General features: G+C 51.5%; 2 protein-coding genes across 4 annotated transcripts; both read right to left on the bottom strand.

Moving 5' to 3' along the window:
• Positions 1 to 330: 330 nt before the first annotated feature.
• On the bottom strand, positions 331 to 5941 carry ttc19 (tetratricopeptide repeat domain 19). 3 transcript variants are annotated; one of them, XM_087831885.1, is made up of 11 exons: positions 5826 to 5941; positions 5352 to 5479; positions 5118 to 5209; positions 3717 to 3827; positions 3595 to 3633; positions 2276 to 2332; positions 2147 to 2208; positions 1974 to 2068; positions 1546 to 1709; positions 856 to 1018; positions 331 to 784 (listed from the first exon to the last, which is right to left on the bottom strand). In XM_087831885.1, the coding sequence occupies exons 1-11, from the start codon at positions 5921 to 5923 to the stop codon at positions 621 to 623; spliced, it is 1173 nt and encodes a 390-aa protein (XP_087688011.1). In that variant the 5' UTR covers positions 5924 to 5941; the 3' UTR covers positions 331 to 620. The 3 variants fall into 3 exon arrangements, with proteins under 3 accessions (XP_087688011.1, XP_087688012.1, XP_087688013.1); XM_087831886.1 differs by lacking the exon at positions 3595 to 3633; XM_087831887.1 differs by lacking the exons at positions 3595 to 3633; positions 3717 to 3827.
• A 1491-nt stretch (positions 5942 to 7432) lies between these two features.
• On the bottom strand, positions 7433 to 14008 carry LOC102788206 (uncharacterized). Its single transcript, XM_087831873.1, has 3 exons — positions 13850 to 14008; positions 10832 to 10973; positions 7433 to 9896 (listed from the first exon to the last, which is right to left on the bottom strand). Exons 1-3 carry the CDS (start codon positions 13871 to 13873, stop codon positions 8557 to 8559), a joined length of 1506 nt encoding a protein of 501 aa, XP_087687999.1. The 5' UTR covers positions 13874 to 14008; the 3' UTR covers positions 7433 to 8556.
• Positions 14009 to 15278: the final 1270 nt, after the last annotated feature.

Here is a 15278-nt window from a genome sequence, read left to right as displayed (position 1 = left end):
GAGGACCGTCAGCCCCGCGAGGACCGTCAGCCCCGCGAGGACCTTCAGCCCCGCGAGGACCGTCAGCCCCGCGAGGACCTTCACCCCCGCGAGGACCTTCAGCCCCGCGAGGACCTTCAGCCCCGCGAGGACCGTCAGCCCCGCGAGGACCTTCAGCCCCGCGAGGACCGTCAGCCCCGCGAGGACCGTCAGCCCCGCGAGGACCTTCACCCCCGCGAGGACCTTCAGCCCCGCGAGGACCGTCAGCCCCGCGAGGACCTTCACCCCCGCGAGGACCTTCAGCCCCGCGAGGACCTTCAGCCCCGCGAGGACCTTCAGCCCTGCGAGGACCTGTAACGTTCAAAGAAAAACACGACGACGTTTACAGCTTCATAAATATTTATGTCTCCTGCTGACAGGTGAGCTCACAGGTGAGCTCAGCTTCAGCACTGAGGGGGGAGGGGTGGGCGTGTTCAGGGTCTGGACCTTCGTTCTGATTGGTTCTGGAGCAGATTTCAGTCCCGGCTGGTTTTGGGTGTTTCTCAGCAGAACACAGAGCGGGTCCTCGGAGCTACCAATGAGGGCAAACACCACAGAAGAAGACGTGGAGTCGAAGGAGGCGCGGTTCTGATGAGCCTGGGTCACTGAGCGGTTGCAGCTGCCTCTTCCTCCTGCGTCTCCTGCCTCCTCCTCTCCTTCACCTCCTTCAGTCCCTCCTGGATCCTGTCCACAGCCTCCTGGTCCGCGGCCTGCCGGGCCAGACCCAGAGCCTCCTGGTAGAGCCGCAGCGAGTCGTCCAGCCGGCCTGAGGGACAGAACCAGACGGCGTGAGACGGACGGAGTAAGACCCGCCCCCGATCTCTGTTCCTTGCTCACCTATGTGCAGCAGGATGCCCGCCATGTTTCCCAGCAGCACGTGGAGGTCCGGGTGTCCGGCTGAGCGGCTCAGTTCCACCGCCCGCCGGACCAGTGCCAGGGCATCGTCATGGTGACCCTGCAGATCCAAGATGGTGGCCAGGTCGCTCATCAGCACAAGGGTCTGACAGAGACACGAAGAAGAGTGTAGATACCGACAGGTGAGTCTACCTGTGGGTGTGATTACCTGTAGGCGTGTTTACCTGTGGGTGTGATTACCTGTGGGTGTGATTACCTGTAGGCGTGATTACCTGCAGGCGTGATTACCTGTGGGTGTGATTACCTGTGGGTGTGATTACCTGTGGGTGTGATTACCTGTAGGCGTGATTACCTGTAGGCGTGATTACCTGTAGGCGTGATTACCTGTGGGCGTGTTTACCTGTAGGCGTGATTACCTGTAGGCGTGATTACCTGTAGGCGTGATTACCTGTAGGCGTGATTACCTGTGGGCGTGTTTACCTGTGGGTGTGATTACCTGTAGGCGTGATTACCTGTGGGTGTGATTACCTGTAGGCGTGATTACCTGTAGGCGTGATTACCTGTGGGCGTGTTTACCTGTGGGTGTGATTACCTGTAGGCGTGATTACCTGTAGGCGTGATTACCTGTAGGCGTGATTACCTGTGGGTGTGATTACCTGTAGGCGTGATTACCTGTGGGTGTGTCTCTCCCTGCTCCTGGCAGCAGATGTTCAGGGCGTCCTGGTAATCCTGTCCAGCCTGCTTCAGGTGCAGCGTGGACGCTCGGTACCGAGCCCGTGAGTCCAAGCACAGCCCGAGCAGGAGGCGGGTCTCCTTCCTGAGAGCCTCCTGCTCCTCTGAGGGTGACACGCAGGTTAGTCACGTGACTTCATGATCCGTTTAAACTCAGCAGCAAGCGTCTGCCTTCGAGTCCCAGCAGAGGGACTAACGAGCCACCAAACTCTGCAGAATCTGCTGACTCCGCCTTCAGCTCATCTGTAACCAGCTGTTAAGCTCCTCCCTCCTTATTTTGATTTTATTCAAAGGCAAAGGGGTTCATGTGACACGGCTCAAAGAGACGCAGGCGACCCGCTCTGACTCCGCCCCCCTGTGCCACTCACCTGTGGGCTCCTCTCCCAGGAGCTCTTTGTGCTTCTCCAGTTTCACCTCCAGAGACTCCGTACAGAACCTGAAACCGTGCTCTGCAAGCTCCGCCCTCAAACAAGAAAGCACACAGAGTCAGCGAGCTGTGACCTCAGCTTCCTGTCAGCTGACCGGCTGAATTTGCCCTCACTTGTTCTGCTCGGCGTAGATGGTGGCCAGCTTCAGCGACATCTCGATGACGGCATTGTCGTCCTGGAAACAGACAGGAAGTCAGGTGGGTTCACCCGCTGAATTCCAGGTGAAACGAGCGAGCACTGACCTGCGGAGTTCCTCCCGCCAGCATGAAGCTCATCGCCGCTTTGAAGAGTTTCTCAGCCTGCGAGAAACAGGAGCACAGAGGATGACATCACAGAGGACCAGCCAATAGCAGACAGACCCTTTGGCAAACAGACAGACAGACGGTCGCCGAGAACGAATGTGGAGAGCGAGCGGAGGAGAAACCGGTCAGCTGTGCGTGAACGCTGAGCTGACGACGTATGAACAAACAACTGTTTATTAAGGCCGCTGTGTTTCACATGCTTTAAAATTTCTATTTAATCTGAACAAGCCCCTAAAAACAGTCAGTGATCTCTCGGGTTTTATCACCACTGTTCAAGTTGTTTAAACCTTCCACTGTAGCTGCAGCCCAGCGGCAGTATATTAACCTCGTATTGTGGAGGGATTATCTCAGCTGTTCTCCTGACTGGAGTTTGGTCCGCTTACAGCATCCTGCCGTGCGATTACATTTGTCTCTAACCACCGAGTGGAGAAGTGTTAGCATCATCCTCCAGCTTCACTGTGTTTATGCTAACATAGCTGTGTAGCTAGCTACCACGTAGCACATCATTATATAGCAGCTAGCCAACTTCAGTAACCCTACAAACGTCTCTGCTGTTTAGTTTCTGTCTTTGTTTATGTTGAAGTGACAGCAGAGCTGCAGGTCTGAATTTCAGAACATGCTGTATCATGGTGGAAACTTCTAATGACGTCAGGATAGCGCTCACACAGGGGGACGCTTTCTCCAGGTATACTTCCTGTTTCTGTAAATGGAGGGCAACAACTTCCCTTCCTGTTTGATGGCAGGTCCACTGGAGCATTTGGGGGCGTGGCCTACCTGCCGAAGGTCACTGTGGACCCCTGGTACTGCTCAAACAGCACAAACAAAGATGGAGGACAGGTCTGCTGCAGACGTGTCGTACATCTGGATCACCTGACATGATCTGCAGGTCCGGCGTCTGACCCAGACGGCGTCTCCGGCACCATCACTGAGCCATCGGTGCTAAACGCTGCCCTGATCCTCTCCACGCAACTGCCCGACGACACCCGTCCTATTCTAAGCACGCGCTGTGACACCGACCGTCCACCTGACAGAAGCCCAGCATATAAAGCACATGCTCCCGTTAGAGGCCCCGCCTCCAACATGTGACACAAAGAAAAGTGCAAACACAAACGCTCATGCCTGTTTACAAACTTCAGATTGTTTTGATCATAATAAACATTTGCTGTGACAGTCGATTAGTGTTTGTGTGCTCTGTGATCAGTCCCAGCCTCCACCAGCAGGTGTCACCGTTTCCTCTCTGTGATGGAGCAGATACTCACGCTGTCCAGCTGACCCTGCACGTAGGCCAGGTTCGCCATCTGAGGACACAGGTGAGCAATAAACAGGTAAACAGCTTAGTGTGTGTGTGAGAGGTTCACGGAGGTCAGAGGTCAGATGTTACCAGGCTGTAGGTGTAGATGATGGCCTGGTTGTTGTGCGTCTGATGAGCGAGAACAACGGCCTGATGGAGGAACCCCGAGGCGGCCTGCAGCTGACCCCGATGCATGCTGAGCTGAGACACACAGAGATGTCAGTACTGCTGCTCTCACACAGGTGTAACTCTGTGACGCTGGGTTTGAGAGTATTTACGGAGATTTTCCATTTTCGTTTTTTTTAAATCCCGCCCACATGTAAACGCTAAGAACAAAATGTTGGCCAATCAGAGGTCTGGAAGCCTGGAGGGAAAGAGTAAACAGGGTTTTGTGACCTCACAGAACTTTAAGTACGTCTGAAAAGTTTTTCTAGTGACAGATGATTTTGTTCCTTTCAAGTACCTGCATCAGTTCACATGTGAATAACCAAAGACAGTGTTTGGTTGGTGCAGACTCACAGAAAATACATTTGTTCAAAACCAACGTCGGGATTTGGGTTGTGAGAGCGTCCGTGTTCAATTAGGAAGCTACGGTCCACTCGCCAGAGGACGAACAATCAGTTCCTGGGTCCGGTAACCAACTGTCACACACCTGTCCCCTGTCACACCTGTCCCCTGTCACACACCTGTCCCCTGGATCACACCTGTCCCCTGTCACACCTGTCCCCTGTCACACACCTGTCCCCTGTCACACACCTGTCCCCTGGATCACACCTGTCCCCTGTCACACCTGTCCCCTGTCACACACCTGTCCCCTGACTCACACCTGTCCCCTGTCACACACCTGTCCCCTGGATCACACCTGTCCCCTGTCACACCTGTCCCCTGTCAAACACCTGTCCCCTGTCAAACCTGTCAACTGTCACACACCTGTCCCCTGTCTCACACCTGTCCCACACCTGTCCCCTGGCTCACACCTGTCCCCTGTCACACACCTGTCCCCTGTCACACACCTGTCCCACACCTGTCCCCTGGCTCACACCTGTCCCCTGGCTCACACCTGTCCCCTGTCACACCTGTCCCCTGTCACACCTGTCCCCTGTCACACAGACTCAGCCCTCGTTCATAAAGTGCTTTACAAAGCCCAACATCACGGCTAACAGCTGGTTTTTAGCCAAACAGCCACTTCCTGCAGCAGACAGTAAAGTGGACACTTTATCCTGGTTTATAACAGGAACTCATCGCTGCAGCACTACAGTCTGATGACCACAACCAACCAATCACATGACTCCGCGCTGACGGCAGATGTTGCTGAACATGTTTTTAAACTTTGTTACTTAAACCCAGCGTCACAGACAGAGTTTCACCTGAGAGCACGGTCAGTGTTTCATGTCCTCTCTAAGCAGCAGGTCAGGACACACTATTCTTTACTATACAGCATCTCACACACACACAGTAGCACTGCTGTGGGTGTGTGTGTGTGTGTGGTACCTTGGCTTTCTTTAGCAGCAGGATCATCTCGTCCTCCTTCCTCTGAGCTTCATCGCGTTTGTCTTCTTCACTGCTGCCAAACAGGGAGAAGGCTTCACACACACACACACACACACACACACACACACACACACACACACACACACACACACACAGTGTGAGGTCACAGAGGTGACAGGAAGTAGGAACAGGTTATGAAAGCTGATGAAGAACAATGTTTGTGACCAACCATACCGAGCGCTGCCCACAGCACCCCTCCTCCTCCTCCGCTCACGGTTACCCAGCATGCCGAGCAGCGCGAGCCCTCCACAGGCTGTGATGTCACAGCGTTGCTCTGACTTCTGACCGTGTTAATGCTCAGACTGCAGAAGCAAAAGCGAGTAAAAACATGATATGGTTGCCACGGTTACTGTCACATTACACGTCGTTACACCTGGTTGACATGTTCTGGTCGTGTGTGTGTGTGTGTGTGTGTGGAACAGAGCACAGGTGCAGATGTTACTCCAGCTGTTCTGCTGCTGATGTTTGTTGTTGTCAGAGATTCAAACCAGCAACCTTCCTCTGCCCATCAGCACCCTGCTGCAGTGATGGGGACCAGAGAAGCTGTAAAAGCTGCAGATTTTTGAATGGACTCTGGTGTGGGGACGCGGGAGGCTCAAATCGTGTGAAATGTGACCTGACCCTGGTGCGCAGTTTCCGGTCGCTCACCTGTGTGCAGCTCGCGGGTGACGCAGGCTCCACCTGAAACTACCGAACCTGCTCAGAGTCTGCCTGAGGACAGCACGGAGAACACCGGAGGCCGCCATCTTTACTGTTTACATAACGAGCGGAAGACACGACTCCAGACCCTGCGCCTTCAAAATAAATGCAAAGAATCTCTCCAGTGTCGAATAATTGAAAAAATCGATCAACAAATATCTCCACAAATATCTCAATTTCTTATTGAGATGTTATTAAACAGATACAGTGAAAATAAAATAAAATGACGAGATTTTTACTCCATTCGTCATGAATTCTCATTTATTTTGAAAGGATAATTTCTAAGCCTCTAACAGGCGAGTTATGAGTCTGAAAGCAGGGGTCCATCCTGCAGTGTGATGGGGGCGGGGCACAGCTTACCTGAGTGTTGCTGCCAACCTCGTCCGTGTCTTTATGACGTCAGCGCACCATCTTCTGACGTCACAAAGCGCCGATGAGCTCAGACTGGTTTATTAAACATGAAGCTGAGTTCAATGCACCGCAGCCACAGATCTCAGTCCAACAGAGCCTGCGATGATGTCATGATGATGTCATGATGATGTCATGTGAAACAAACTGTGAGGAAGAACAAAAACAGCTCTGAAGCTAATCAGCCTCCAGGCTGCTAGTGTCCTTTAACACGCTCTCAGCCACTTTATTACCAGTTTTCAAAGTAAAACACCAAAGTCGACACACGCTTATCAAAGCTGAGACCAGAAAGCCGTCAGAATCAAGCAGCTGGGCTCAAACGGCGAATCTCAGTGTGGGGTTGAAAGGTCAGCACTGCAACCCACACTCAGACCACCCGTCCAGGTTTCTGATTGTGAGGCTCTGCCCAGAGTCAGGAGGGGCATTCAACAGCTGTGTCTGCGGTCGATGAGCTCGCTGCCTGTGATTGGGTGGCTGAAATCAGTACGTGTCTGAACTCAAACTGGAAGTCACCTTAAAGCTGAGGTAAAGCTGTTGGTCTCACCTTTTATTTTCCAGTTTTACCGCCACTCTGTGGTCACTCAGCATATGTCAGATGTAACCTCATCAACCAATCAGGGAACAGATGTCCCTAGCAAATGGTGGTTACTGGGGTCACTGAATAGTTTGCAAACCAGTCTGCAGGCCTGGCGTGACTGTGGCGTAAGCCAATCAAAGAAATTGTTACATCATCAGTTTATTCCAGTGTTTCAGTGTCAACGAGAACCCCTCTGACTGCTGCTGACACAAACTGATGATGTAAGACGATTTCTGTATGCTGATGTCAGCGTGGTTCATGCTCAAAACCAAGGTCAGGAAGTCTAAACAAGGTCAGAGGTCACACAAAGCCGTGAACCTTAGTGACTCTGAACACTAAGCTGTGTTCAGCTTAGTGTTCAGTGAACACACCAGCTGCACGTTTCTGTTTCTTTAAATCACACTGGCACAGTTTCCAGAGCTGAGTTTGTGTGGGGTCATTTATTTTGAAAGTCTTCATTTGTCCTGATGCTAAAAAAAAAACAAAAAAAACCCACACACACCTTTAACACACCTGAGACAGGTGACTCTGTCACTTAGCTGTCAGCGGGAACAACAAGAGAGGTCACAGGTGAAGCTGCAGGTCAAACTTTATTGGTAATGACATGATGCACACCGCTAAAAACACGGTGTCACCAAGAGCGCGATGCACAAACATCATGGCTGATTCTTTGGAAGCCTGCTGGGTTTGGAGCGCCACGGTCTCAGCAACAGTGTTGGGCTGAAACAGAATATATGTACCTGTGTTATGCATTTAAAACGTGTGTCTGGTCTTTTCCTGTTTAAGTTAGGCTATGCCCTCTCTAATGTCAGCGTCCTGTTGATGTTGGTGGGACCCGGAGCCAGCACAGTAGAGCCAGCACAGTAGAGCCGGCAGTGCACGGGCAGGAATGCATTTCTGGGATGAAATCTGAGCGTGCAATGCAAACTCTGTCAGCAACCGAGCTGCTCTCAGCGTCAAAGACTCCAACCTAAAGAAACATCTGGAAGTACGTTCTGTTTAAAAACTAACATTAGCCGACTGCAGCTAGCTTGTTTTAGCTGTGGTAGCTACCTGGGTCATGTTCAGTATCTGTGATGTGCTGTTGCTATCACTGAAGGCTACTCACCACCGAGCTAACACTGCTAGCTGGCGTTAGCTCAGGTTAGCAGACAGAAACAAAACACATGACTGATACAGTCATAAAAGTGCAGCCTTACCTAATGTCCACCTGCTGTCACTCGTTTATATGAAGATTTAAACATCTAGTTGGTGTTGGTGTGGAGAGTAACCTTCAGTAATAAATCACATTCATGTAGCTGTAAAAAGATGATAATATATGAAGTAATCAGAACAGTTACTCTCATTGAGTAACGTAACACGTTACAAAATACATTTTGGGGCATGTAATCTGTAATCTGTAGTGGGATACATTTTAAAAGGAACCTTCCCAACACTGCGTGCTAACAGTCTGCGCTAACAGCGCTAACAGCGCTAACAGCCAGGAGACTAGCGGGTTCTCAGCAGCATTCATGTCCATAGAGTCAAAGTTCAGACCAGCACAGGATGGTAGCGCTGCTGCTCTGTGAGATCATTGGTTGGTTGAGGACAAACCACCATGAAGAAGACATGCTGCGGTTGGAGAAGCTCCTGCTGAAGCTCAGGCGGTGATTAACATATTAAACATGTCAGGGTAGTGTTGAAAGGCCCCGCCCCTCACTCCGCGGGCCGGTGGTCGGTGAACCTCTTTAGGTGGTAGCGCAGAACGCCTCGGGTCTTGAAGGTCTTGCCGCAGCTGCAGACGTGCGGCCGCTCGCCGGTGTGGTCGAGCTGATGGACGCGCAGCATGGAGCTCGTGAAAAAGAACTCGCCACAGGTGATGCAGTAGTGGCTCTTCTCGCCTGTGTGCTTGGAGCGCTGGTGGCTGACCAGCGAGCCAGACGTGATGAAGCTCTGGCCGCAGTCCTGGCAGGTGAAGGGCCGCTCGCCGGTGTGAATCCTCTCGTGCGCCCTCCACGAGTTGTGGTAGGAGAAGGACTTCTGGCAGTACGAGCACTGGTACAGCTTCTCCTTGGTGTGCGTGCGCCGGTGCACCTTCAGGTAGTGAGCGATGGTGAAGCTCTTCCCGCAGTCAGTGCAGGTGAACGGCTTCTCGCCCACGTGGAACAGCGTGATGTGGGACCTCAGGTGGGACGACTGCGTGAACCGTTTCCCACAGGTGGTGCAGAGGAAGGGCCGCTCGCCGGTGTGGGTCACCATGTGCGCCTTGAGATGGGGCGACTGCGTGAACCGCTTGCCGCACTCGGAGCACTTGTAGGGCTTGAGTCCGGTGTGCGTGCGGTCGTGCAGCTTCAGGCCCTGCAGGCTGGAGAAGCACTTGCCGCACTCGGTGCAGTGGTAGGCCTTCAGGTCCTCGTGGGTGCGCTGGTGGCACCGCATGCCGCTCAGCAGCTTGAAGGCTTTGCCGCAGGTGGGGCACTTGTGCGGCTTCCTGTTGGAGTGGGTCACCTGGTGCAGCTTCAGGCTCTGAGGGTTGCTGAAGGTCTTGTTGCACTTGGGGCATGGCAGCAGCTTGCGGCTCTTGTGGGACTTGCGGTGGAAGTTGAAGCCCTGGTAGGATATGAACATCTTATCACAGACGGTGCAGTGGTAGCACTTCTCCCCGCTGTGAAGCTCCAGGTGCTCGCTGAGCTCGTCCTGCTCTCCGAAGCCGTCCCCGCAGAACCAGCACTTGAAGGGTTTGGTGCCCGAGTGCGTCCGGTGGTGGGTCTTCCAGTCCCTCTTCAGAGCAAAGGTCTTGTCGCAGTAGGAGCACTGGTAGGGCGCCGTGCGGTCGTGGACCTGCTGATGGACGACCAGGCTCATCAGGGTCGGGTAGGTCTTGCCGCACTGCCAGCACTGGTTGGGCTTCTGGCCCCGGTGGACCCGCAGGTGAGCCTCCAGGTGGGACTTCTTGTAGAAGCCCTTGTTACACTCGTGGCAGTACACCATCTTCCTGCCCGTGTTGGTGGCCTGCTGCTGCCGCTGCCTCCGTTCAATGAGCTCGGGGTGATCACCTGCGGGGAAGCGGAGTTCAAAGGTTAGAGACGGAGAGGAACGGCGACATCACAGCCAGCAGGCATTTCATCGATCCTGCCGGGTTAACCAGCAGGAGGGTTTGGAAGCCGCTCTCAGAAAGTCTGAGCTGCTGTCATCAGACACAGAACAGGAAGAAGTTTTCCTCCAATTCTGTTCCCAACACACGGAGGAGGACATCACATCTCCTCTGTTAGGCCACAAACACACTGCTGCCTCAAAGACAGTGTATGGACGAGACACAGAGCGGGTATCATCACGTCTAGAATCGATTCGACTCAGAGATGTTGTGATTCTGATCACTTATCAGCACATCTCCATACTTTATATCCATGTATACAAACACAGCTGACAGTGTGAGACGTCATCACAGCAGACGTCTTTGTGTCAAAGTCACGGACGATGAAACATGAAGCAGGTTTTCCCGGCCTGGCTTTTTATAGCAGACTTTCAAAATAAAACCATGACCAACATTACCTGATGCTGAGAGTTCTTTGACCTTTAACCTCAGATTCTGCTGTTTCTGATAAAATATGTTTATGATGTCACTTTTTCAAACTAAAAACTGATTTGAATCAGAGAATCGATCACTAAACCCAAGTTACCGGTTTCCTCCTCTCTGAGGGAGTTCCTCCGTCCTACGATCCTGCTGCTGCTGCTGCTGTGTAAATAACCTGCAGCTGAAGCAGTGATGCAGAAATCTGAGGCATGGCTGAGTGATAGGAGATCATCACTGTGACGTCTCTAGTTTCACAGCTTGTTTCCCTTCCTGTCACTTTCTTTGTTGCTTCAGTCGCCTGAATTAAAGGGGAAGTTTCCATCTGAGACATCTGAATGTCTGACCGGAATAAACGGGATTGGGACTTCTGCTCAGACAAAGCAGCCACACATATCTGATATTTTAATCATGAATTACCCAAAGACAGGAAGTCCCGCCCCTCCAGCCACACCCTGCAGTCACTCAGCTTGACCGACAACTTCCTGAGGATCGGGTACGAGCGGATCTCCACGTCGCCCTCCGGCTCCGTTTTCACCTGAACGCCGGCGAACTCCTCAGCCTGGAAGGAAAGATTCAGACAGCGTCACACGGGTGAAAACATACGTGACCTCACAAACACACTTCATGCTTATTCAGGGTCACGTGACTCTGCAGCAGCTGCAGCGACGGGCGTGACCTTTCAAACACAAACAGACATCTGTAGCTTAAATGTGAGCACAGCTGTGTTCTGTTACTGGCCACCAGGGGTCACAGGTCAGCTCACGTTAGCAAACGAGCTGCGTCTGTCCACATGTGACGATGATCACCTGTGACCAACATGCATGTGAGGAGCAGGGCTCGTTTCTGCGTCTGTGCTGGACTGTTACTGTGGGTGGGGCTTCATGGAGCTCCACCCACACAGCAACAGGGAGGTGATGCGTTACTGAAAGCTAACGTAGAAGCTAGCTTAGTTAGCGCTGACATGTCGGATAGGCGGCAGTTAGTTGCTCAGTTTTCAGGCCCCTTCAGTCTGGAGTCAGACGCCATCTCTAAAGATCCAAACCTTTTTATCCCGCCGCCTCCCTGAGCCCGGCTCTGCTGCAGGTTACTTCCTGTCAACATGGGAGCGTTTCATTCCCACTGTCTCAGTGTTACTGTAGGGTCTACCTTACAATATGAAGCGCCTTCAAGTGACTGTCGTTGTGATTAACTGCTATGAACATAAAACTGAACTGAATGCAGCCGGGCGAGACGCAACCAGACAAAGCCAGTAATCAGATTACTGCATTATGGAAACGAGGAACACCGGGGGCGGTATCGATCAGGGGGCGTGTGCGACTGTCAGCCTAACTAACCTGCAGTCAGCAGCACTCCTGAGCTCAGCGTCCTCATGCTGCACGTTTTTCTTCCAGTCCATCAAAGATCAAATCACAGCGTTCCTGAGTTTCTCTTGCAGGACTGAAAAATGGCGCCGAGCGGACACGGGTGTTTGTGTTCCTGCAGGAACTCTGCGTGGTAACTCACACTGACCGGACTGTAACCTGACACCATGACCTTTACAGAACCTGACGTGCACACCACCGCGACCTGAATAGAGATTGAAAATGTGACGTCATGCGTAAAACCGCAAAGGATTGTGGGTACGAGTGGCAGGCGGTACTAGCGCACGCAGGCTTTCACGTGAAAACAGTCACACAGCAATAAAAGGAAACAAAAAATGTCAAGAAGCTGCTGTGTTATTAACTGCAACAGCCAGTCGCACGACAGCCACGGGAAGCCGACGGTAAAGAGATCGTTGTTATCGGATTACGTCGTGGAAGAGAAATTGTTTGAGCTGTGTTTCCGAGGTAACAAAGAGGCGACGGATGGCCTGGATCGCAGCCATTCAAAGACCAAATATAACGTCCCAGAACAGCTCACAGGTGAGTCTGCTCCAAGCATTCACACAAAGGTCAGTTTTCTGTTGTTGTTATTACGTCATTTATCATAATTGTTGATGTCGGTTACAAATAAGTCTTAATTTCATTTGAATTGAATTCGTTGCTTTGCTGCTTTGTTCACTGTGGCTTTGCGGGCTAATGTTTGTTGTGTTTTTAGGAAAACCAGCCAACAAAATGCAGGAATGTGATCCAAAATGGGCCCTCTATCAGCCCGGGTCACACCGAGTTTAAAGCTGCTACCACAGTGAGATCTGATTGGTTAAGAGAGAGCGAGATCAAAACAGCCACGAAACGCCTGCATACATGTGCCGAAGTGTTGTATTGAAGCAAGCAAGTGATGAATAACTGTTTTCCAGTATGTTGTTTTTTTGTTTTTGCATTGTTGATTTGTTTTTCACCAAAGCAGCTAATAAAGCATAACGGGATACAATGTTGCCTCTTTCTTGTCAGGTAATAGAATAAAACAATGATGCCAGTTATAAATAAAGACAATAAATTGAGTGAATTACGAAACACTCATTTTATTTCTACTGGATCTGAAAATGTTGTGTAACACTACAACCTGAAACGACAAACAGATGTGTTGGCCTGTAACAGCAGCTGTGAGAGGGAAAAATCACCGAAGTAAACTGGAGCTGGGCTTGTTGCAGGATCTGAAGTTAATAAACGTGAAGTGCATACACTCACGCTTAGGACCATATATTAATTAATATGTGCGTTTTGAAGGTTGGGCAGCACGCTAACGTGCTTACTCCACTCTGTATGCTCGTGTGGGTCTGACCCTTTCACTCCTTTGAGTTTTGTTGCCTCCTCGTCACGTCTGTGTTTGTACGAAGCTGCGAGGTCTCCTTCGTTTTGAACAGAACTGTTTTTGGGGCAAATAAAATGCAAGTAGGGATTAAAACCGCAGAATTAATGATTACCGGTGCTGGAAACGCTAGCGCTTGATGCAGTGCATTGATTTTGCCGCCACTCATACCTACAATGCAATGCGCGAAAGTCACGTGGTCTGTCTGTGGAAGGTGGCGGCTGAGGAGAAAAGGACTTTCCTGTTCCAGTTGGGACTCGGACGTCCGTGTTTAGGTTGTTTCACGCTGTATGTTTGTCTGTTTCCAGGATCAATAAAGTTTTGTGTTGTTCTCCATAGTGAAAGATTTACGACTCTGATTTTTGGAGGTTAATCTGTGAGCCCCCCGCCCCGTAGGCCCCCTAGCTACGGCCCTGTAACATCGATCGCTCATCAATAATCAGTCGAACGAATCCGTGGATCAGTAACCGAGTCTGGACTCCGTTCAGTGTCCGCTGCTCGGACCCGGAGCCCCTCACAGCGGGCCCGGCTCCAGCTGGGACGGTGCTGGCAGCAGCCGCAGTGGGAGGCTCGGGTTCGGCTCAGTTTGAGGGATTCCTGACCGGAGTCCAGATCACCGGGGCTAGCCCGGTTAGCTTAGCCGCTCACATGACCGTGTCCGAGGGATCGGCCCGGCTCAGCCCTGCTCGGCTCGGCAGGTGTGCTTACCGTTGCAGCGTGGACGGGCTCCATGGTCCCTCCGGTTCGGTCGCAGGTTCCAGTTCTGACGGTAAAGACGAGCGAGAGTCCGGAGCGGCTAACAGCAGAGCAGCTGCTCCACTTCCGGGGGAAGGGTCAAAGAAAAAAACAAAGAGGAAACAGCAAGTGACCCCACCCCCACCACACACACACACACGCACACATGTGTGTGTATTTATAACCTCGTGGGGACCTCCCATTGACACAATGCTTTCGCTAGCTGCTGCTTACCCGAACCATGAATAACGAATAACGAGCCCAGCTGCAGCCCTGACACATGCTGAGCGTGGAAACGCCTCCAGCCCTGCGGGGACAAACCCAGGTCCCCACCAAGATACAAAGTACACAGATACCAACACACACAGACACACACACGCACAGACACACACACGCACAGACACACACACGCACAGACACTGCACATGGACTCTAACCATAATAATGCACCTCATTACTATACCTCAGTAACTTGTTTGTTCCACTGCAAGCTGTTTATTTCAAATTTAACTCTAACTCTTAGTTCAGACTGTACTTCTTAGGTGAAATCCTTAATTTAAGTAATAATTACTTTACTTTGATGTTCATGTTTTATCTATTAAGTTTCTTTATTCAGTTCTTCGGTACATTTTTACTGTAGTTTTCTGGTCAGAGATTACACAGCAGCAATCATTTCACTGCCTCAATATCTATCAGCGAGTGCACGAGGTATGAATACACACATAATATACAGACAGCACACGCTCACACACACTCAGCTGATCTATTCCCTCTGTGAGTTTGCTGCTCAGGAAGCTGCTGCTTGTTCATCGTACTGTTCATATTTCTGTGAATACCACAGATGGTGTTACAGCTAAATGTTCTGCTGTTAGCAGAAACAAACAAAGGAGAACAACGCCGCCGGCCTCACCTGCGAGCGCTGCCAGCCTCACCTGCGAGCGCTGCCAGCCTCACCTGCGAGCGCTGCCAGCACTGCTGCAGAGGTTTGGGGCGGTCAGCTGAAAATCCAAAGTGCAATCAAGTCCTCAATCAAACATTGTATAGACATATAAAAGTAATATACGTGTGTTGAATGATTACTGTGATATAGCTGAGAGGCAGAGCGAGCTCTGTCTCAGCTCGGACTCTGGTCTCCGGCCTCGCCGGTTCCTCACACACGGCGCCGCCTCAAAGAACACTGGCGAGTTTAAGCACAGGAGGGGACGGACGTCTCCATATAGGCCTGCGGTTCCTGGCCTCCATACGCTGCTCAACTACAGGAACGCAGCTTTTATTAGCACCAGCCCCAAACAGAGGTCAGAGGTCACCAACAAGTACTGCAGTCTCTGTCATGGCGGCCGTTGCTGGAAACACTCAGTACAGAACAAACAGCTGCAGTAATGTGAACATTAACCGCGACAGA

The sequence above is a fragment of the Neolamprologus brichardi genome, chromosome 18 (assembly GCF_056152115.1).
Source record: "Neolamprologus brichardi isolate AB-2024 chromosome 18, ASM5615211v1, whole genome shotgun sequence".
NCBI classification, from domain to species: Eukaryota; Metazoa; Chordata; class Actinopteri; order Cichliformes; family Cichlidae; genus Neolamprologus; species Neolamprologus brichardi.
This window is presented reverse-complemented; position numbering and strand designations above follow the sequence as displayed.